This window comes from Equus quagga, chromosome 9 (assembly GCF_021613505.1).
Source record: "Equus quagga isolate Etosha38 chromosome 9, UCLA_HA_Equagga_1.0, whole genome shotgun sequence".
Taxonomy (NCBI): Eukaryota; Metazoa; Chordata; class Mammalia; order Perissodactyla; family Equidae; genus Equus; species Equus quagga.
In genome coordinates, this window is record NC_060275.1 from 109,719,003 (window position 1) to 109,741,790 (window position 22,788).

The window sequence follows — 22,788 nt, forward strand, 5'->3', positions numbered from 1 at the left end:
TGCAGTTACTCAGGGGATTTCTGCTTAATGTCTCTTTAGGATTTATAAACTCTTTTATACCAAAGTCTTTGAAATTCAGTATTTTTAGTTTTACGTGTGTCTTCACGTGGGATTTAAGTTTGTGTTTGAAACAGACATTGCTTCCTTTGCCTTTGGGCTTATAGAGGCAAAGTTTAAATGACCTCAGTGGACATCAAATGGGCAAGAAAGGGAATTAATTGCTATGTGTCAATAGGTGCGAATAGCAGTGGGTCTTGAGGGCTGCTTTGGGGCCTGTGGCACCTGTTGTCATTACAGAGACAATACAATTAAGATGGCTTTTTAGTAGGAAAAAAATTGAGTATCAATGCAGGTGAAAAGTGATGGGGAGGCCATTGGCCTGGACATCTGGAGTTCTTGGTTTTGCCCTCTGCCTGTTATTTACCAACTGCATTAGCTGGAGCCACCATGCCACTTCCCTGGACTCAGTTTCCTCATCTGTAAGATGAATTGGACTATTTCCAAGGGTCCTTCCATGGCTATCATTCTGTAGTTCACTTAGTCAAATTTGAACTTTGTGGGATCAGCCAATTGCATAAGCTCTGTTCAGGCATCCATTGAATACATAATTTGGACAAAACGGCTGAGCATTAAAATTAATGTTTGGCCTAAGTAGAAGCTGAAGCTGAATATCAACGTTTTCGCAAATGAACCTCTGGGCAATACATTAGACTGAAAATATCAGACCAAACGTAAAAGTTTGATGTAATAGCGCTGTCAACTGCTAGATTGTTCCTTCTGCTCATTCATGATACTAAATGACGCGCTCACTTTCAACTGAGAATGAAGGATTTTGTTGTGTGTCATTTTCCTCTAGCATTTTCGCATCCTCATACTATTTATATTCCTTCTTATGTCTGGGTTCAAGATGATTTTTCCTGGCTGCTGTTGGACATCCTTTTGGAGTTTTTTCTCTTTGTTTTGAAATGGCGAGGTGGATAATTACAAAATGTGAAGAATTCCTTGAAACACTTGGGGCTTAGGCAGTTATTTCAGACCTTTTTTCTTCTCAAGACTCCAGCACTTCCCTCCCTTCCTCTCTCTCTACCGAAGGCCTCTTTCTTATTTTATTGAGAAGATGGATGCTATCACAGGAGAGCACACACATTCATTTCCCATGGTCATGTCTGCTCACCAAGCCAGCTGTCCTCATGCAGTCGGCTTTCTCTCCTGGTCCTCAGGATAGATTTTGTGCTGCCATCCTAGGCCAACACGTCCACCAACACAGTTATTTCCTCTCTGGGAGCATCATCAATTTTCTCTTTCTACTGGATCATTTTCATCAATGTACAAATATGCTGTAATTGCCTCCAGAAAGAAAATCCTACCGTGAACTCTCCGATTTCCTTCGCATTTCTGTGCTCCCATCAAAGCTCCTCAAAAGCACAATTTCTCTCCACCTATTTTACCCTGAATTCACTCCAGGCAGTCCCTCTGTGTTAGTTTTCTATTGCTGCCATAACAAATTACCAAACATTTAGAAGCTTAAACGACACAAATCATTTATTTCACAGTTCCGTATGTCAGAAGTCTGCTGCCTGTTTGGTTGGGCTGACTTCAGGTGTCTGTAGGACTGTGCTCCTTCCTGGAGCCTCTAGGGGAGAATTCATTTCCTGCTCTTTCAGGTTGTTGGCAGAATTCCTCTTCTTGCAGTTGCAGGACCTACGTCCCTGTTTTCTTGCTGACTGTCAGCTGAGGGCTGTTCCAAACTTCTGGAGGCTGCAGCATTCCTTGACTCATGGCCCTCTTCTTCCATCATCACAGCCAGCAAAGCTGGGTTGAGACCCTTTCATGCTTCCCATCTCTCCTCCTTCTTCTGTCTCATGTCTCTGGCCCACTCTTCTGCCTCCCTCTTCCCCTTTTAAGGACGTGTGAGATTAAATTCGTTCTACCCGGTAATCCAGGATAATCTCCCCATCTCAAGGTCGTTAACATTAATTACATCTGCAAGACTCTTTAGTCACGTAAGGTAACATATTTACAGGTTCTGGAGAGTAGAAGGTGGATATCTTTGGGGGCGTCATTCTTCTCTCTATCCCACTTTCTTCCCCCTCTCTGGTGAGATGTCACCCAGAACTTCATGTTGCTGAATCCAATGGTCATTTCTAGTTCTCATCTTCCTTGTCTCATCAGCAGCATTTGCACAGTTGGTCACTCTCTCCTTTTTGATACACTTTCTTCGCTCAGCTTCCAGGACACCATGCTCACTGTTCTGGTTGTCTCTTTGTACCCTCTCCTTCTGGGTCCTCTTCATCTTCCTGACCTCTAAACCTAGAACATGCCAGGACTCTTCTTGTCTCCATCTACACTCACTCCTTAGTTGATCTCACGTGGCTTTAAATAGCTTCTAGATGTTGACTTCCCAATCTCTGCACCCAGCTAAGCCTTCTCCCCTGAACTCCAGACACATACATCCACTTGCCTACGCCATATGTTTACTTGGATGCTTACAGGGAATTCACACTTAACACATTTGATTGTCTCCCACAAACTCACCCTCCTTCCATCTTCTCCATTTTAGCAAATGGCATTTCCATCCTTCAGTTGCTCAAGCCAAAATCCTTGGAGCATCCTTGATGGCTTTCTTTCTCTCTCACCTCATTATGCAATCTATCATCAAGTTTGGTCAGCACCACTTTCAGAATTCATCTAGAGTGTGGCCACTTTTCACCTCTTTGCTGTTATGACACTAGTCTAAGCCACCGTCATCTCTAGCCTGGATTATTGCAATAGACTTTTAACTGCTCTCCCTGCCTCTGTCATTGTCCCTGTACAGTCTATTCTGAATTCAGACACTGGAATATAAGTCGTATCCTATCATCCCTTTGCCTTAATTCCTCCACTATCTTTCCATCTCACCCACAGTAAAAGTCAGTGTCCTCACCTTGGCCTACAGGGTCTGGCATGATTTGACACCCGTGACTTCTTTGTCTCTCCTTCCTCATTCAGCTCCAGCCACTTTCTCCTTGGTTATTCCTTGAGCAGCTCCAGCACACTTCTGCCTCAGGGCCCTTGCACTTGATGTTCCCTTGACCTGGAACTCTTTTCCCTTCAATACTGGCATATCTCGCTTCCTCACCTCTCAGGTCTCTGCCTAAATGTCACTTTGGTGAGGTCTTTGGACCCACCACATTTGAAACAGCAATCTCCGCACTCCCTACCCTCCTAACCAGCTTTATTTTTCCTGTTTCCTGTTTCCTGTTCTTAAATAATCTATTTCCTTCTTTTAGGAGGTCAGCTCTTTGAGGCATGGACTCCCTGTGATTTATTCACTCTACCTAGAAGAGTTCTGTCACATGTTTATATATATGTCAAAAATCTTTTTAATTTTTACGTATAGATATCAGACTATGCAAACTTCTCTGCAACTTGATTCTTTCACTGTATTTATTGTCTTGTACATTGCTCTGTATCAAAAACTGGAGAACTTTAAAAGCAAAGTGGTCTTGATAAGTATATAAGTGGAGGTGATTATGAAGTTTGTTTCAGCCTGTTTCACCCTAACTGTTCACTGGTTTGTTTTTCTCTAACTTGATTATGGGTGAAGTGAGTTACCAGGTTTTGCTGGCCATTGGGTTCCATTGCAAGTTTTGCTCCCCTTTTACAAAAGAATTCCTCACTAAAACTAATGCTTAAAAACAATGAAAGGCCAGAGGCATTGGCGTCTTGTCAGCCTTTCACCGACTGCCCTGAGAAAATTCAACAATGTTGGCAACATGGTATCTGGAAGCTCCATGTCATGTGGATGGAGTTGCAGATATTTTAGATGATAGCATAGTCATTATAGTACACTAAAAACGTATAGCACCTTTCTCTGCACGCTTCTGGTGTTTTTCATGATCAGTCCTTCCTTCCACTTCTGAGAACAAGTAGAGAAGATTGGAATTGTTCTTACTACTGTGGTCTCTTTAGACAGAGGGCAGCAGAAGTCAAAGGCTGATAGAGGCATCTTATCTGCTTGATAAGAAATATAGACAGGTCTACAAACATGCATCTTTCTCTGATGGATTCTCACAGCTTCTGTGAGATATACCTGAGTGTTGGCCACTGGACTCTGCCCTTAACAGCTGTGTATTCTTGGCCAAAATGCATAACCTCTCTGATTCTCTTCATTTGGAATCATTTTGTAGACTAGTGGTAATATAAGTTGTACCCAGCACAGGGCCTGGCACTGAGTAAATGTTGGTCATTATTATTATTATTGTTGTTATGACTATTGTTTTTCTTAATCAGTGATAACACATTCTTTACCAACCTTCCTTGCGTTTCTCCTTCAGTGTGTTCTGTAATCAAAGAATCTATAACCAAACCAAGTTCTTGACAAAGAAAAACACCTTGCTGATTCGTTCACCATAACTGCCTTAAAAAGTTTTTCAGCATTTTAGAATCTATGCTGTTTAAGAATAGGAGCCGAAAGCTCTTCTGGTTTATGTGTGGTGAAATGCACCTAGAGTGCTGTGACTACTTAGTGCTGAAAGTGCTAATGAGCCCTGCGTCGGGGTTGGTCATTGTTCATTTGGCACTGTGGTCATATTCTGCGTCTCTGATTCCAGTAGCTATTGGGACAAGAGGAAACAGATAAGATTGTACGGCTGGACTGGCACAAGCCATTTATTCAACCCATGTTCAGATAGCACCAGGTGCCAGAGGTTCGGCAAGTCATTGGGGGTACAGGTGTGAAACAGACCCAGTTCCTGAGAGCAGAGGCCTTACGGCAGTCTAGCGGGTAGGCAAAAACTGAAATAGAGCTGCAAAAAGGCGACTAAATCACATAAAAGTTCAAACCCCGTCAAGAATGATGACATTTTTGAAAGCAGCAAAGAGACTGGAAAGGAAAGCAGAGAAGAGAGGGAGCGAGGTACACACATGTAGACTCTGGGGAGAATCACAGAAACATGGGCATGAAGATGCTCTGGCAGATCCGTGCTTGCCTCTGCAAGACAAGCCCTAGAGGGTTTGGGTGCCAGCTTAGCGGTTACACTGAAGCCCCACGTAGCGGAGAAAGGGAGAGAGAAATCTCCTGGCATGCCTGCCCATTCTTGATGTACATGGGATGATTTCGTTCAGGCAATTTAACAACTTGTTCCTTCAGTTGAAGTATAAACCCAAATGATTCCAGTTATAAGGAGAGTTTTCCAGACAGAGCAGCTAGGTGGCCAGAGTTCCTGGAGATTAATTCCTTCCCATGACAGGGTGACGTGTTCTGGAGCCGGGTAGCGCAAGGGCTGGCAGCCAGACAGGGAGTCTCAGCTCTCCCACCACGATCCTGAGAAAAGTTGTTCCCTCTCTGTCAGCCTCTCTGCTCATCTGTAAAATGTGAAACATAACAGTAGCTTCCCTGCAGGGTTCTCTAGGGTGTAAGTGAGATAATGGGGTAGAGCACATCACGTTGGCTGTTATCATAGAGACTGTTCTGCAAGGGATAACAGAAGTGCGGTAGGAGAACCAAGCCCTTGGGTTACAGGCAAAGTCCAAGTGAGCTCAGGCATCCTCTTGATTTGATACCCCTGTGGTCTTCTCTGCATCTAGGCTCCACGCACATTCAGGGCAGAGTCATTTACTTGCCTTTCCTGGAACATCTTTCCAATAAAATCGAGACCCTGGAGGACCTCCAGTTGGTGTGCTCTCTGTTTATGCCCACCCACCATGCTGGATAATCACTTTATTTCCTTTGAAATCTTTTTCAAGTCCAGATGAATGCTTTAGAGTTTGGCCATAGAAAGCCCTAGACTGCATCGCTTTATAAATTGTCTCCTTTTATGTCACCAGGTATGCTAGGGAAACGAGTAATTTTGAGCAAGTTATCAGGTTAAATTTTTCCTTCGTAGGCATTCTTGTGTTCTCTCACCAAAATTTTTATTTCTTAATATCATATAGTAACATAGGGCAGATGGTATGTGCGGGTGTAGTAGATGCTCCCAGAAGTAGATTTAAGATGTGGTTATTTAACAGTGTGTGGTTTAAATCTTGTGGGATCAGTGGTCCCCAAGTGTGTCAGATTATCAACTCAGATTCAAAAGGGGATTAATCTACTTTAATGGTTCCCAATCTGTTTCCCAGAATACTATTCTTTAGATGTTGGTAGATTTCTGTGGAAAAATTGCCAAATAAGTTTTGGAATGCTATGTACTATTTTTCATACTTGGAGATACTCAATATATATTATCATAAGAAAATCTGTTTAATCTTTTTAAAAAGGAGTTCTCAAATTTATTTGACCATAGACCACTTTTTTACCAAGTGTTAATATCCATAAGGATAAGTTTGTTTTAGGATGCAGTTTTGGAAATGTTATGTAGGGACAGTGGCCTGGATATTGTGTTTTTTAATTTCGCGTGGGTTTCAGTTCACTGTGATGTCTCACAAGTACCTTCTGGATGCCTGTGGTATGGTTCTAGCGATGTCTCTACCATTCAAGGTGTTACATCACATTGGCTCAAGCTCTGGGAATGAGCATGGGGGGAGCCCCCGCTGGACCTGCAGGAACAGGCAAAACAGAAACTACCAAAGACATGGGACGATGTCTTGGGAAATACGTTGTGGTTTTCAATTGTTCGGACCAGATGGATTTCCGAGGACTTGGACGGATTTTTAAAGGTGAGGGTTATATATATTTTTTTATCTGATGAGAAATTTCAGTTAAAGTGGAATATCTTGTTAGGATTTATTTTTCAGCAATTGGCTACATTTTAGAATCATTTTTCAACTACCTAAAACTTTTTGGAAAATCTGTATCTTACCAGTGTTGTGTGAGTCAAATGTCAATATCATTTGCCTTTTGTAATTTTTTTTATCACTGCAGGCTGGGTGTTTACAGATAAAGCGCCACATTGCAAGCTATTTTGGGGGGTGCTTTATGCGTGATCTATTCAATTTTATTTTTGAACAAAGTTGTCTCTGGCTTGTCTTGCAGCTGCGTAATGCCCTTTTCTTTGGCTTTCCAGAATTATATACTAATTGGATTTTCTATTTAATGTCCTTTCTAAGGACTGGCCCAGTCTGGATCTTGGGGTTGTTTTGATGAATTTAATCGCATCGATCTACCAGTTCTCTCAGTTGCAGCCCAGCAAATTTCCATTATTCTGACATGTAAAAAGGAGCATAAAAAATCTTTTGTTTTTACTGATGGAGATAATGTGACTATGAACCCTGAATTTGGACTTTTTCTAACCATGGTAAGGAACCATACGAAGAGGTACTGAATTTCAGCCTTCTACCGCAGACTTCTTTTCATGCATCTTCCTGGTCATATGTTGCCTATTTTCCATGAGTGGAAATTGGGACTGTAATTTTCATGCCTGATTTGAAAGCCTTTAGTGTTAAACAAAGCTCATATTAATATCTCATGATTTCGTCTCTCCACTTAAAAGGAGAGTGAGATAAGTAAATGAATTCTCTGCTTGTCATTCCGGATTTGTAGTATGTACATAATGAATCTTTCAGTATTAAGTTGGTGTGTGCTTGTCCCATGATTGTATCATTCCTCCTTGGGTTTTATTTTCGCATAGAATCCTGGCTATGCTGGGCGGCAGGAACTCCCTGAAAACTTGAAGATTAACTTCCGCTCCGTGGCCATGATGGTCCCTGACCGACAGATTATCATAAGGGTGAAGCTGGCTAGTTGTGGCTTCATTGATAACGTTGTTTTGGCAAGGAAGTTTTTCACACTCTACAAACTGTGTGAGGAGCAGCTTTCTAAGCAGGTGAGACATTCTGAAGGTCTCTGTACTTACGCATGTTTAATTTTTCTGTTCAGTTAAATTTTCTCGTTTTGAAAAATCGTGACTGGGGTTGTTGACAAAGTACCTTATTGATACAAAGTAGAAAGTTGTATCATTACAAAAATAATTTTATATTTTTCAGAATATATTTAATATTCTTAAGTATTTAATATTTATTTATTTATATTTATTAATAAATAAATATTTATTTATTTTAAGTATTTAATATTTACAGTATAGAAATGATACTATCTGAACTGATTAATGAGCCAAAGAATTATGGATATTAATATTTATTCTTTATCCCACCTGTACATTCATCATAATGTGTGTTATGTGTCCTCATGGTTTTCATGAACCTCTCAATCAATTTACTCTTCTCACGTCCAAGCTCACTCTGGTATTTGGCCAAGCTTTGGTAGTTATCTTTTGTCTGTTGTAACTTTCTTGCTAGTTTCCTGCACTGTTTATAGTAGCAAGTTCTGACATCATATGGTTTCAGAGTTAAAAGGCATGAAATGAATCATATATTACTTTTGTATTAGTTATCTATTGCTGTGTAACAGTGTTACCGCAAACTCACTGGATTAAAACAATACACATTTCTCATTCCACAGTTTCTGTGGTCAGGAATCCTGGCACAGCTTGGCTGCTCCTCCGCTTAGACTCTAACAGGGCTGCAATTGAGTCTTGGCCAGGGCTGTGTTTTCGTCTGATGCTTGACTGGGGAAAGATTTACTCCCGAGGTCGCTCAGATTGTTGGCAGGATTCTGTTCCTTGAGGCTGTAAGACTGAGGGATTCAGTTTCTTGCTGGTTGTCAGCTGGAGAAGGCCACCTTCAGTCCCCACAAGCTGTGTGCAGTTCTTTTGCCAAATGAGATTCCCCAACACGGCCACTTACTTTCTCAAAGTCAGCAGGAGAAAGAGCTTCCAGCAAGATGAGTGCTACAATCTTGTATTAGGCAGGATTCTCCAAAGAAGTAGAACGAATAAGATATATATGTATACATATAAAGAGATTTATGATCAGATATTGGCTCAGGCAGTTATGGAGGCTAAGATGTCCCATGATCTGTTGTCTGCGAGCTAGAGACCCAGGAAAGCTGGTGGTGTAGTTTGAAGGCTTGATGGTGTAGATTCCAGTCCAAGTCTGAAGGCCAGAGAACCAGGGGCATTAAGGGCAGGAGAAGATTGATATCCCAGCTCAGTAGTTGGGCAGAGAGAGGGCGAATCCAACTTTTCTCCACCTTTTTGTTCTATTCAGGTCCTCAGCAGGTTGGATAGTGCCCACCTGCATTGGGAAGGGCCATCTTCTTTTCTCAGTCTACCAAATCAAATGCTGATCTCTTCCAGCAACTCCTTCACAGACACACCTGGAAATAATGTTTAATCATTTCTCTGGGTATCCCATGGCCCAGTCAAGTTGACACATAAAATTAACCATCACAAATCTAATGTAATGTGACCACATAATCACGTACATGTAATCAGATACAGTTGATCATCTTTACTGTATTCTATTTGTTAGAAGCAAATTACAGGTCCTTAAGGGGAAAAGTTCATACAAGGGCACAAACACCAGGAGACAGGGATCGTGCTAGAAATTTCTAGAACATATAAGTAAAAATTACTAATTGATATGCTAAATGATAATACATTGCAATAACATAAAAATATAACATGAACAAAACCTCCTAACATATATAATCTTTGATCTCTCTCCTCACTCTGGCCTCCATTCCAAACTTCTTAGAATATAGATTTTTTTTTTACCCATAGTTTCAACTAAATTACATTCCCACTCAAAACATTTTTGGCTTCTTCTGCTTATTGCAGCCTTTACTCACTCATCCTTCTCTTTTCCTCTGTCAAAGAAATATTTTTCCATGCTGTCTCTTGCATGTAGAAAAACTCCCCATCTCCCCATTTTCTCTGGTATTTCATTTCTACTTCTTCCCTCCCACAGCCCTTGTTCACAAAATCACTGTGAAATGAGATGAGTCAATGCATACGAGACAATTGGCCCCATGCTGATCTCTTGGTGAACATTCTGTGAATTGCACTTCATGCCCACAGATTTAACTGAGTCCAATTTCAATACGTTTTCCTTAATTAATTTCACCCACTAGCACTTTCAAGTCATTGTTACTTTTATGCAAGTTTGCTCACATTTTTGTTTTATTACCTCCGTTAGAATTTAAACTCCTTGAGGGCAGGCACTCAATCTGAATATTTTTATGTGCTCCATCCTCCAAATGATCAGTATTAGGTGATGTATACTGCTCCCAATAACCTTAGCAGTTTTTTTCTATAGGCATTTTTTTTTTATTCTGGTAAAAAATACGTAACTTTAAATTTACCATCCTAACCATTTTTAAGCATACAGTTCAGTAATGTTAAGTATATTCACAATGCTGTGAAATAGATCTCCATAACTTTCTCATCCAGCAAAACTGAAACTCTGTATCCATTATTCAACAACTCCTCTCTTTCCTTTTGCCCTCAGCCCCTGCTAGCTATCATTCAACTTTCCATGTCTATGCATTTGACTGCTTTAGATACCTCATATAAGTGGATCATGTAGTATTTGTCTTTTTGTGACTGGCTTATTTTAATTGGCATAGTGTCCTCAAGGTTCATCCATGGTGTAGCACGTGACAGGATTTGCTTCCTTTTTATGGCTGGATAACATTCCGTTATAGGTATATGCCACATTTTGTTTTTAGATTCATCTGTCAATGGGCATTTGGGTTGCTTTGACCTCTTGGCTATTGGGAATAGTGTTTCTATGAACATGGGTGTGCAAATTATCTCTTTGAGACCCTGCTTTCAATTCTTTTGGATATATACCCAGAAGTGGAATTGCTGGATCATATGGTTGTTCTATTTTTAATTTTTTGAGGAACTGCCATACTGTTTTCCATGGTGGTTGGATAATTGAATTATTTGAATTATTCACTTTACAGGTGCTGAAATTTGGCGTGATTGAGCTTTTATATATATATATATATCTCAAGGAAATGACAAAGCTAGGGCTTGGTTTTCTGATTTGTCCTTATTCTTCCCTCTTCTAGGTAATCCTGGAATGTAGCTACTTTTCTTCCACCTCAATGCCCCTGTCTTTTTACTTGTCTATCTGTATATCTATATATGTCATGAGCGAGATTTCAGTTTAATTCTGGTTCAGAGTTATAGCTTTATGAACATGAGGAAATTTTCTTATGAATGAATGATTGACTAAGAAGAGTCTCAAGGGGGTGTGTATACTTCGAGAGGAAATGTATTCCTTTTTCTCTGTCTTCAAGGTATTCCTATTAGTTCGGATCTAAGGGCTTAAATTAATGATGGTACATGAGAAGACTCTTTTGGGCATTCTCTATTTGCTCAAAAAAATACTGATAAAAAGATGTATTGCTCCGCTAACTGTACAAGTTTTCTAAAGAAAAGTCAGCATTTATTTATTATTGAGAATAGGTCCTCTGTCAAATATGCGTAGTGTCCATAGGTAAGTTAATATTGAAAATAAGCCTGCTGTACCTTAAATTCTTCAGGTTCATTATGACTTTGGTCTGCGTAACATTCTGTCAGTTCTGAGAACATTGGGAGCTGCAAAAAGAGCCAACCCCACAGATACAGAATCCACGATCGTCATGCGCGTACTACGAGACATGAATCTTTCTAAACTGGTAGGATTCACAGATGGAAATGTTCCACCCACTTTAATATCAGTTCAACTAACCAAGCACAAATGAGCTTTAGAAATACTTATTTAAAACACATTTAAAATGCTTAATTATCAGACAAAGTGCTGGAGAGCATAATTTTAAATTACACTTTTTCAGAAGTTATTTTTATGGTGACTCATATCTAGTTTAACATATGCCTAGTCCAACAGAATTGAAATGGGTTTTTAAAAATCTACATGTTAAGTTTCCAAATCCTTGAATCATTTTTGTGTTTTAGAGCTAAAATCTCACCTTCTTTAAAGTGTGTAAAGCTTGGCAGGAAATTGTATGTAAATGTTAAAAGCATGTAATAATTTCATACTCTTTCCTTTCTCAGTAGAGACTGATAATCAGTTGTCCAATATCAGTAGATCTATGTACAGGATGACACAATGATATATTTTTATTTCAAAATAAAATTATGAACCAAATTCCAATTCATGAATTTGTTACTATCTCTCATTTAAAAATTCTTTTTACTTTAAATTAGAAATTGTAGGCTACGTAGTAACTCCCAAAACTGGTTATTTTAAGGAAAGGTTGTCATGTAGGCAATATTTTCTTTCCTTCCATTTCTGTCCTTTTTGTTTTCTCTTTTTCCTTCTTTTCCTCCCCTTCTTTTTTTTTAAATACTTTTTTGTGTGTGTGTGTGAGGAAGATTGGCTCTGAACTAACATCTGTTGCCAATCTTCCTCTTTTTGCTTGAAGGAGATTGTTGCTGAGCTAACGTCTGTGCCAATCTCCCTCCTTTTTATATGTGGGAGGGCACCACAGCATGGCCCGATGAGCAGAATGTAGGTCCATGCCTGGGATTGGAACTGGCAAACCCCAGGCTGCCAAAGCAGAGCCCGTGCACTTCACCACTGTGCCACTGGGTCGGCCCCTAAATAATTTTTAATTTATTGGAAACATGATGAAAGTATTCTTCAACTTCAATGACGTTGATATTTTATATGTTAATGCTTATGATAAAGTAATCAGGGCTGTATTATGCATTTTCAGTTTATACGTTGCTATTTTTGTGCCAAAATAGTTGGTTTGATTTCCCTTTCTCTTCTTTTTCAGATTGATGAGGATGAACCTTTATTTCTGAGTTTGATTGAAGATCTCTTCCCAAATATTCTTCTGGATAAAGCAGGATACCCTGAACTAGAAGTGGCAATTAGTAGGCAGGTAATGTGTTTCACAGGGCGTCAGGTGCTGGGTCTCTTTCATCTGAATTTATTTTATTTTTACAAATGTATTTATTTATTTTGTAGAGGTCACACCACCAAAAGTCTAGTTTCCATCTCTCACCATACACATCTTCTCCTTTGCCCTCTTGCCCTCCTCTGCCTCCTTTCCCTCTGGTAGCCACTAATCTGTTCTCCATATCTATATGTTTGTTTGCTTATCTTCCGCATGTGAATGAAATCCTACTGTAATTGTCTGTCTCCATCTGACTTACTTCACTTAGCCTAATACCCTCAAGGTCCATGCATATTGTCACAAATGGCACAATTTCCTCTTTTTCATGACTAAGCGGTATTCCATATATATATCACAGCTGGGGCCCTGGAGTTTGCCACATTGCTTTGACCTCTGGACTCCTGCCTATGAGTGTCATTTGCAGTGATCTCAGCTGTCCTACTTTTTCCCCAGGCCCAGGATCACTTGTTTCTTCCTTGAGTTTTGGGGAATCAACCACGCTATATGGATCATTAGGTGTCTGGATTTCCCATGATCCTTGGTGCAGTTTTAACTTGTTATAGTCTTCCTAGGAATGGAAATGAAGCATGTATTCTTGTGCCTCAATTTCCTTTCCTAGGAAGAAGAGTTTGGGAAAAAAAGTTGCATAGAAGTGGTGATTAGCTCATATTTATAAAATGCATTTCAATTCCTTGCAGATATTTGTAATAAAAATCCACTATGGTATTATTTAATGGATATTTTTCTTTTACAAAGTCAGTATTTAAAAGTCTTGATCTTCTAATCAGGTAAGATTGATGATTCCTTTTGCAAGTGGTTTCTTCATCATATGGCCAAATTAATTGCAGCATTTCCTAAAAAGTTAAGTATAAAGTAATTGATAAGGTGACCTACATTAGTAGTTTGTAGCACATGAAAAATCTGAAAAGCAAATACATAGCACAATTACATAAATACATGATTATTATCCAAAAATTATTCAAGTAAAAATAAAAGTGTCATTTAGAGTGGATTTAACTATAGCATGATGGCTAAGAACATGGACCACGGAGTCGAATTTCTTGGGCTCAGATCTACTCCATAACTTTACAAGTAATAATCTTGGGTATATCGTTTAGTCTCTCTATGCCTCAGTTTCCTTATCTGTAAAATGAAGACATCAATAGTACCAATCACAGGGTGTTGTTATGAAGATGAAACTTGGAATAGTGTTTGGCAGAGTAACTTCCATATATATGTTTGATAGATAAAAACTACCCAGATTTATTAAGACAGCTTGAAGTCTATATGAAATTTCAGTCAATTTGTAGTATGCTACAAATTTTTCCATTATTCAATATCTTTTAAATTAAACATTTAAAATACATTTTGATATTTGAGCCTTTATTCTTAAGTTGCTTCTAAGACATAGATTCCACAGAATGTTAATGTAAATGTATTTAATTCCCAAAGACAAATGCAGATATTTCTTATTAGCTTGGGATACCATTTTGATTATGTTCAGCCTGCCTTTTGTCTATGTATATATGTATATTTTTGCAATTTGTTTTATTGTGGTAAAATACATAATATAAAATTTACCATTTTAGCCATTTTTAAGTGTACAGTTTAGTGACATTAAGTATATCCACATTATTGTGCAAACATCACTAGCAGCCATCTTTAGAACTTTTTTCATCTTTGCGAGTTCAAACTCCATACCTGTTAAACACCAGCTCCCCATCCCTCTATCCTCCACTCCATGTCTATGCTTATTGTGAGCAAATGCTAAGTCCAGATCGCCATTGATGTGGCCTAACGTGGGGGTTGTGTTATGTTTTCAGGTTGAAGAAGCTGGTTTAGTCAACCATCCTCCTTGGAAATTGAAAGTCATCCAGCTGTTTGAAACACAGAGAGTGCGGCATGGGATGATGACCCTGGGGCCCAGTGGAGCAGGGAAGACCACCTGCATCCACACCTTGATGAAAGCCATGACAGGTAAGGGGCAGCCAAGCTGCGTTGCTCTGGTGACACATTTAAATAGTTATGACACATGCGAATGCCCCAAAAAGGGACACAATGGTAGATACATTAATATATTTTTATAGCAGGAAATGTTGCTTTACTGATTATTGGGTACATTTTAGAGATAACATATTACATTAATGGACCAGACGGAATAACATTCTTTTTAGCTTTATTGAGATATAATTGACACTTAACATTGTGTAAGTTTAATGTGTACAACATATTGATTTGAAACATTTATATGTTGCAAAATGATTACTACCTTGCATTGGCTACCACCTCCATCCTGTCACATGGTTACCATTTCTTTTTTGTGGTGAGAACATTTAAGATCTAATCTCTTACCAGCGTTCAAGTATCTGCTACAGTATTAATAGCTATAATCACCATGTTGTACATTAGATCCCCAAACTTGTTAATCTTATAGCTGGAAGTTTGTACCCTTTGTTCAATATCTCCTCATTTCTCCAATCCCCTAATCTCTGGTAACCACCCTTCTACAATCTGTTTCTCTGAGTTTGATTTTTTTTTAGATTCCACATATAAGTGATATCATATAGTATTTGTCTTTCTCTGTCTGACTTCTTTCACTTAGCATAATGCCTTCAAAGTTCATCTATGTTGTCACAAATGGCAGAACGTCCTTCTTTCTCATGACTGCATAATATTCCTTTGTGTGTGTGTGTATATATATACATACATACATATATATATGTATATGCCACATCTTTATCCTTTCACCTGTTGATGGACACTAAGGTTGTTCTATATCTTGGTTTTTGTGAATAATGTTGCAGGAAGGAGATTTTTTTAAATGACTTTATGAGCTGTGTTATATTTTACATATGTTATGTCATTTACTTTTCATAATGATCTTGAAATGCGGCTGTTATTTTTCCCACTTTGTACCAAAAAGTCAAGGCTCAAACTCAGAAATGTTCATGGTTGCAAAGATAGTAAGTGATGGGACTCAGAATTAAGGTCAAGGCCCACTAATGAAAAACCCAGACTTTTCCCAATATACTGTGCAGTTTCCCAATAATGATTTAATAGAACATGCAACCTCTCAATAAATAAAAATTAATTGCAATCCCAACTCTTAAAAATCTAGGCATTGACGGCCTGGTGGCGCAGCAGTTAAGTTTGCACATTCTGCTTCGGCGGCCCGGGGTTTGCCGGTTCAGATCCCGGGTGTGGACATGGCACCGCTTGGCAAGCCATGCTGTGGTAGTCATCCCACATATAAAGCAGAGGAAGATGGGCACGGATGTTAGCTCAGGGCCAGTCTTCCTCAGTAAAAAGAGGAGGATTGGTGGCAGATGTTAGCTCAGGGCTAATCTTTCTCAAAAAAAAAAAAAAAAAATCTAGGCATTTAAAATCATCCTAATCATAAACTAATTTCCTGCCCGGAATCAGATATTTTTATGGTGAAGTTAAATAAATGCATTTAATTTCCAGATGTCCCTAAGCCTTACATCTAAGTCCCTAGCTTGAGGTCATCCAGGGATAATGGGACATTGATGACTCTCTTCCTAAAATTCCTTAGCCATAGAAGAGTTGAGTTCCAAAATTTCACAGACCTTTGGCTTTTGGAATGCATCCTACATGGTCCCACAGGAAAAGGTGCCTGGCTGGGTTTCCAGTCAGCTCATGGAGCCCCGGTGCACTGATACTGAGTTGGTGGTTGCTGGAAATTGTCTATGTTTGCTCTAGGGTCCTGGATTTAGTCTCAGTTTCCTCAGCTGTGGGATGAAGTGAATTCTGTACATCAGGACTCCACTGGGGGTCTTCACACTGAGACAGGATTGTGCTCAGCTGTCACCTGCCTTTGCCAAAACTGAGAGCTCACACCTGCAAGACCTACCATGAGGTTTTCATGTGTGCTGTTAAGATTCTGTTTGGGGATTTTTGCGTAGCTTTAAAATGATGTATTCTCCTCTCAAATTATGCCTAACAATACTTTTGTTGTTGTTATGTAGCTGCCTTCTGTTAACAATAAACTACAAATGCACCTGGCACTTGAACAAAATGAGTGCTAAATATTAAACAATATAGATACATTATATATGACATGTTTAAATTATGTAATCCATATGGCCTCACTGGTTTTGGAGAAGTTCGTTGCAAAGATGAATTAATCATTAGACTATTTGCTGTTTATTAACCTGTTCTTGGTTTTAGTATGTAGAGCAAACATTTGTTATCTTAAGTGAAACATTATTTTTTGGTGAAACTTTAATTATCCAAAAGAGGAGAAAGTAATTGAGTTGAACTTCTACTAGATCCATATATGTTATTTGTTCTCTTATTCATCATATATTTGTTCAACAAATATCTTTGATGTTCTTTACTTTGGGGTTCTGCTAGCTTCTGTACTAGAAATGGGAAAGGAGGCATGAAACAAAATGGTCATGTCTTCAAGGAGCTTACACTGTAGCAGAGTGACACTGATGATTATAAATCAACATGGAATTGCTGTGAGGAGATTTGGACAATTATGCGGTGAGCAGAGGCAAAGGAGATCAGAAACTTTTCTAAGGAATTATAGAAAGGCTTACAGAGCAGGTGCTACTTGAGTTGGGGTTTGAGGGTTGCGTAGTAGATGGATGAAAGGCATTCTTAGCAGAACAAGGAGGCTGTGCAGGTAGGAAGGACTGGAGAGAGCATGATATACCCAGGGAAGTGCTTTGGCATGGATGAAATGTAATTTGTGTGTGGGGTGGGAGTGGGGGGAGATAAAGATGTGTAGCAGATGCTCTTGGTGCCCAGTGCCACATCCCTGTGGCCCTCCTCTGCTACAGATGCAGCTGTTGGTCAGTTTCTCCCCCAAACTCCCAGTGATGTTGCCCAGTTTTTCAGCCTTATAACTCTCCTTGAGGCTAGGGAACTGGGTCAGCCTGGATGTAGGGGTTGGGGGGGAATTAATACCCCTGAGGCAGCCATACCCTCAGCCAATGGAGGAGAAGAGTTGAAGGCAAATGTCCTACCTCCTCCTATATATTAGAGGGACATTTCATCTGTGACCAGCTCACCAATGAGCCCATTATTGGCTTTCTCTCTTTTCCTGTCTCACTCTCTTTCCTCTCACTCCGAACTCCCAGCACACACTTCCTTGCTTCAGGCTTTGCTTTCAGGGGGAATTCAAATTAATGCAGTAGGCTTGGCATGGGGAGCTTTGTGAGTCACACTAAATACTTAGATTTTATTCTGTAGGTGATGGGAAGCCATGGAGCTGGGGCGTGGTGTGATCAACCCTGTGTGTGGAAGACCATTTGGTGGCCAGGTAGAGACTCGTCTGCAGGATAGGAGGGGCAGCATAGAGTGTATAAGGAGGTGAAGCCAGAAAAGGGTATCTACTCTAGAACAGAGTGCATGAAGGAGGAGTGATCAGAACAAGTCAAGAAAGGCCTAATCAAGCATTTTTTTCTTAAAGTGCTCTTATAAAAATATAAAGGCATTTTAAGTGAAAATAATACAATTCTACCCACTACCATAAGGAAATAAGTTGATAGTTTCTCTTGTATGGGCAACAGACCAAGTCTAGTCTTCACCTACGATACTGTCAAACACTTTAAGAATTTCTGGCCTTTTGTAAAGTGTGATTAAATGGAAAAATGTTGTCAGTCTTATGGGTATCATTTATTGTAAAAGCTGAATTGTGACAAAGTTGAGCTTCAGTACCATAAAAATCTTGCAAGTGATTACCCCGATTCTTTCTGCAATTTTGAAAACAGAGAACTACGGTCAATTTTCTAAACGGGTTTTAATGTAGCACCTTTTCTAATGTGCACATATGTCTATGTGTGCTTGTGGTTGTTGATTTTTATTTCATTTTATATTTTTATGGTTTTATACTTTAAACCTTATTTTTCACTTTTCTGCTGATTAATCACAGTCCCTTACATACAAGCATCCAGCCCATTTAAGAGTAGTTTTAGGGTTTGAACGATTTGAATACCTTTCCTGAGGTTGGCCACAAAAGCTAAGTCCTTGATTTCTGCAACATTCGTTTAGCATATTTTTTCCAAAGGAACAAGAACACATCTCAGCAAATCAAAGCTGATAACGGAGAGAAGAAGGCATCTTTTAGGTGAAATTTCAGATACAAGATTTAATTGTGGACACTATAAACCAAAAGACTTTTGAGCTGTGAAATTTGAAGAACTTCCAGATTACATTAATTTCTTTGTCAATTCCAACATGGTAGCCTTTTTCTCCCCTTATGTAACATGTAATTTTCTTTTACAGAAGATAAAAACAAAAGTGCTCTAGTCAATAAAATCTAATGAGGCTAATTATGATAATTTGGAATGCAGTAAGACATTTATATTTTCAATGTAATTTTGCATTTTTCATATTTTGAATGCCTGCTGACAGTACACCGCAAATTAGTGCGATGTTGCCTAATGATGGTTCACTCTACATCTGAGTTGTTTAAAATTTGGATTTACTTGGCATAGATTGTGGAAAACCACACCGAGAGATGAGGATGAATCCCAAAGCAATTACGGCCCCACAGATGTTTGGTCGGCTCGACGTGGCCACGAACGACTGGACTGATGGAATATTTTCTACTCTTTGGAGGAAAACATTGAGGGCTAAGAAAGGTAGAAGATAAATTACAAGTGTTATTTTTGACATGTCCTTCTAAATCAAATCCTTGGTGACTATTTAGAATTAGTGGAACAACTGTATTCTCCATATAATATCTTAGCCAAGACCAAGAAGCCATAAATCAGTATATTTGTGAATGTTAAAATACTGAAATTATTGATTAGTGTATTTAAAATCTCCCTCTTCTCTCCCTTTTGTTCTTTCTTACAAAGGGAATTATTTTCCTTTTGAAAAAAACATTTCTGTATCCCTGTGATATCTTAGAATAAAATAGATAGGAAAATCTGTAAAGGAAAATTGATAGTATTGAATAAAGTGACTTTACCATAACTATTTTCACTGAATATTTTTAAAATGTTACTCTTAGTTAAGTACAGCCTATTTTTAGAAAACTGATTCCAAGATAAAATCACGGGAGGAAATGGGCTTTTTTGGGAAGAAAATTGTGTATATCAAAAATGAAGTCTATATTGAACTAACAAATTATTCTGTTTAGATGTACACTGGTGTTTGGTGGTTGTGTAAACAAACCTGTTAAGGGCTAGTGGTTCATGCTGAATATTCTTTCAGTTATGGGCTCTGTAAATTCAACCCAACATTCCCAGAATATAAGCTCAGATGGAAGAGGTGGTAATATCTCTCCTCTCATCGTGTTTTCTTACTCCCGAATGAATAGGAGACAGGAACAGTGAATGCAATTGCAGAGAGAGAGAATATAGGAGGACAAGATATTTGTGATATCACTTTCTGAGTCTATGCTTTGGGCAACAATGTTCTACTGAAAAATGTTGAAGGTGGTGCCACTGAGGTTCTCACTTAGGGAATGTGGCTGATCAACCTAACATCGATTGTCCAAAGAGAAATGAAAATGCTTAATTTCTAGAGCATGCTCGTGTTAGAAATTGTTGTTGTTTTACTGGAAATCAAATTTTGTTTATAATTTGTTCCACTAGTCTTTTGTAAACACAGATCCAGTGCCCAAATGTTACCTCAAGAAATACGAGCTCAGAGAGGTGGTTTTTTTCCTCCTTCAAAAAGGCAGCATAGGCTTTTTCTTTTAAAGGGTCTCTGGTGATTAGATCATCATTTTACTTAAAATTCGAGTCAAATGAGTATAATTAGGATTTTGAAAGCAGTTTATTTGACATAGAATATTCCACAGTTGTTACACAGTAAATAAAAATTAGAGCCACAACCTTGGTCATGGTGTTGGTGAATAAGAGAAACTAGTAGTTAAGAAATTAAGAAGAACTATTAAACTGAATACCTGAATTTACAGGGGCATTCCTGTTGAGAATTCTGCCAGTGTTTGTCCTGTTTGTTACCTCCAAAGTGATTTACCTCCTTAAGTGATTCCCGTCAGATTCCCTTCCCCAAACTGCTGTCTTAAGGACACGTGACCTCCAGCTTGTCAAGCACAAATTGTCAGTTCTCGGTCGAGACCCTCTATCAGCAGCATCTGGCTCAGTTGATCCTTCCCCTTCTTGAAAGTCTCCTGTCACTTGGATTCAGGGATGTCTTACCTGGTGTCTCTCCTCCTTCTTCATGGAGAGGTAATCCGGAGGGAGGAGCCAGCAGAGAAGGCCCTGCAAGAAGTCTACCAGAAATCCAAATGTTGAAATGGCTCTGTCCTCAGACCTCCTATCTCTATCTGCCCTTATTATCTAGAGGAAACTCACCCGGTCCATAGTGTTAAATGCCGTCTCTTAATGGATGGTTTCTGTGTTTTAATCCCCAGCCCTGACCTCTCCCTTGAATTGCCAACTCAACAGCCCTATGGGATCTCTATTGGATATCTCAAACTTACATGTGCAAACCAGAATTGATTCCAAGGCTCTGCCTGTCTCACCCCACCTATCCTTCTATCACTCACATCCCTCTCCTCCTTCCCCTCTTCTCGCTAACCTGGCTCAACTTCTTGCTGTTCGTGGAACATCATCACCCTAAGCTTGTACCCATTTCAGGACCTTTGCACTTGCTATTCCCACTGCCTGGAGAATTCTACCTCTAGATCTTTATATCACTTCATTCTCCTCCTGAAATATTTCATTGACCACCTTTTCTAAAACAATGCCTCATCCTCTTATCCTGCTTATTTTTTCTTATTTTATGTATTTCTTTGCTTGTTGGTTTATCATCTCTACCCCTTAGAATGTAAGCTCTGTGAAGGCAGGACATTGTCTTATGTTCCACAATATTCCCAGACCCTTGAACAGTGCTAATCCATAGAAGGTGCTCAATGAATATTTTTTCAACTGACAAATGACTTTTTGCCTTGTTTATGGGCTTTAACCAACTACTATATAAAGAACTGGAAAAGTCCTGTGTGATAAAATGAGATAATCATTTAGATCAAAGCTATATTTAAAATTATGAAAAATTGCATCAAATTATAGTACTTCTTCAAGCTTAGTAGTTATGTATATATGCGTATATGTCAACGTATGCTTTCCCCCACCTTTGGTGGGATATTCTAGGGGAACATATCTGGATAGTTCTTGATGGTCCAGTAGATGCCATCTGGATTGAAAATCTGAATTCCGTTTTGGATGATAACAAAACTCTAACCCTTGCCAATGGTGATCGGATTCCCATGGCTCCAAACTGCAAGATCGTTTTTGAACCTCATAACATTGACAATGCTTCGCCTGCTACTGTCTCAAGAAATGGGATGGTTTTCATGAGTTCTTCCATCCTTGATTGGAGTCCTATTCTTGAGGTATGATTGGAGTCTTTCTTTTGTACAATTAAAGGAGAAAAGAGATCCTTTAGCATTCATGTAGCATGTGTGCTGATTTCTCTGCAGACTGTGGTGTAACTGCACTTTCATGCTAATGTTTATGGCAGATCCTTGAATGCTCTGGGGCCTCTAAACCCGCCGGTCCTCATGGTTCTTCAATGCTCTTCTAATATCTCATTAGACCCGTGATTTCCAACCTGTGGGTTGTGGAGTAATCAGAAAGCCTAGGTGAATCAATAATCCTGCCAAACTGTGACTGAACAAGTAAAATTTAATTTTATCACTTTGGGGATTCATGACATTTTTAAAAGGGACTCATTCAAATAAAGTTTGAGAGCAATCATCTTAGCATATGAACTTGAAGAAGACAACTTATTAAATTGCATATACAGAATTTTTATGACGCTCAATAGTCATAATACTGGTTTTAAGTTTGTACTTGGAAATAATATTTCAGATAATCTCTCTCCAATTCATAAATATTATTTTCTTACCACCAATATATTCTAGAGTATATTGACTATAATTAGAATATAATTAAATGCCTTGTATACATAGATATTTTACTAAGTAAATACTATAATGTAAGGCAGGATGCGTATTAGATAAGCCATCTGTAAAATCTTTTTTGACATTGTTGGTCAAATTTATTTTAATTTACATAAGTTTTTTGGAGATGATTTTGATCCAAAACTTATGAACTTATAATTCAAATAAAGTAGATATTTATTTTATATTGCCATTACATTTTTGT

General features: G+C 38.9%; 1 protein-coding gene across 6 annotated transcripts in view; it reads left to right on the forward strand.

Moving 5' to 3' along the window:
* DNAH5 (dynein axonemal heavy chain 5) overlaps window positions 1–22,788 on the forward strand; it is a 266,364-nt gene that overhangs the window by 131,502 nt on the left and 112,074 nt on the right. For all 6 annotated transcript variants that reach the window (XM_046670920.1, XM_046670918.1, XM_046670919.1 and 3 more), the window contains 8 exons: window positions 6,458–6,636; window positions 7,027–7,214; window positions 7,548–7,742; window positions 11,312–11,446; window positions 12,551–12,658; window positions 14,497–14,650; window positions 19,141–19,287; window positions 21,772–22,013. In XM_046670920.1, coding sequence (XP_046526876.1) covers window positions 6,458–6,636; window positions 7,027–7,214; window positions 7,548–7,742; window positions 11,312–11,446; window positions 12,551–12,658; window positions 14,497–14,650; window positions 19,141–19,287; window positions 21,772–22,013 — 1,348 coding nt within the window. The remainder of the gene's footprint in view (window positions 1–6,457; window positions 6,637–7,026; window positions 7,215–7,547; window positions 7,743–11,311; window positions 11,447–12,550; window positions 12,659–14,496; window positions 14,651–19,140; window positions 19,288–21,771; window positions 22,014–22,788) is intronic.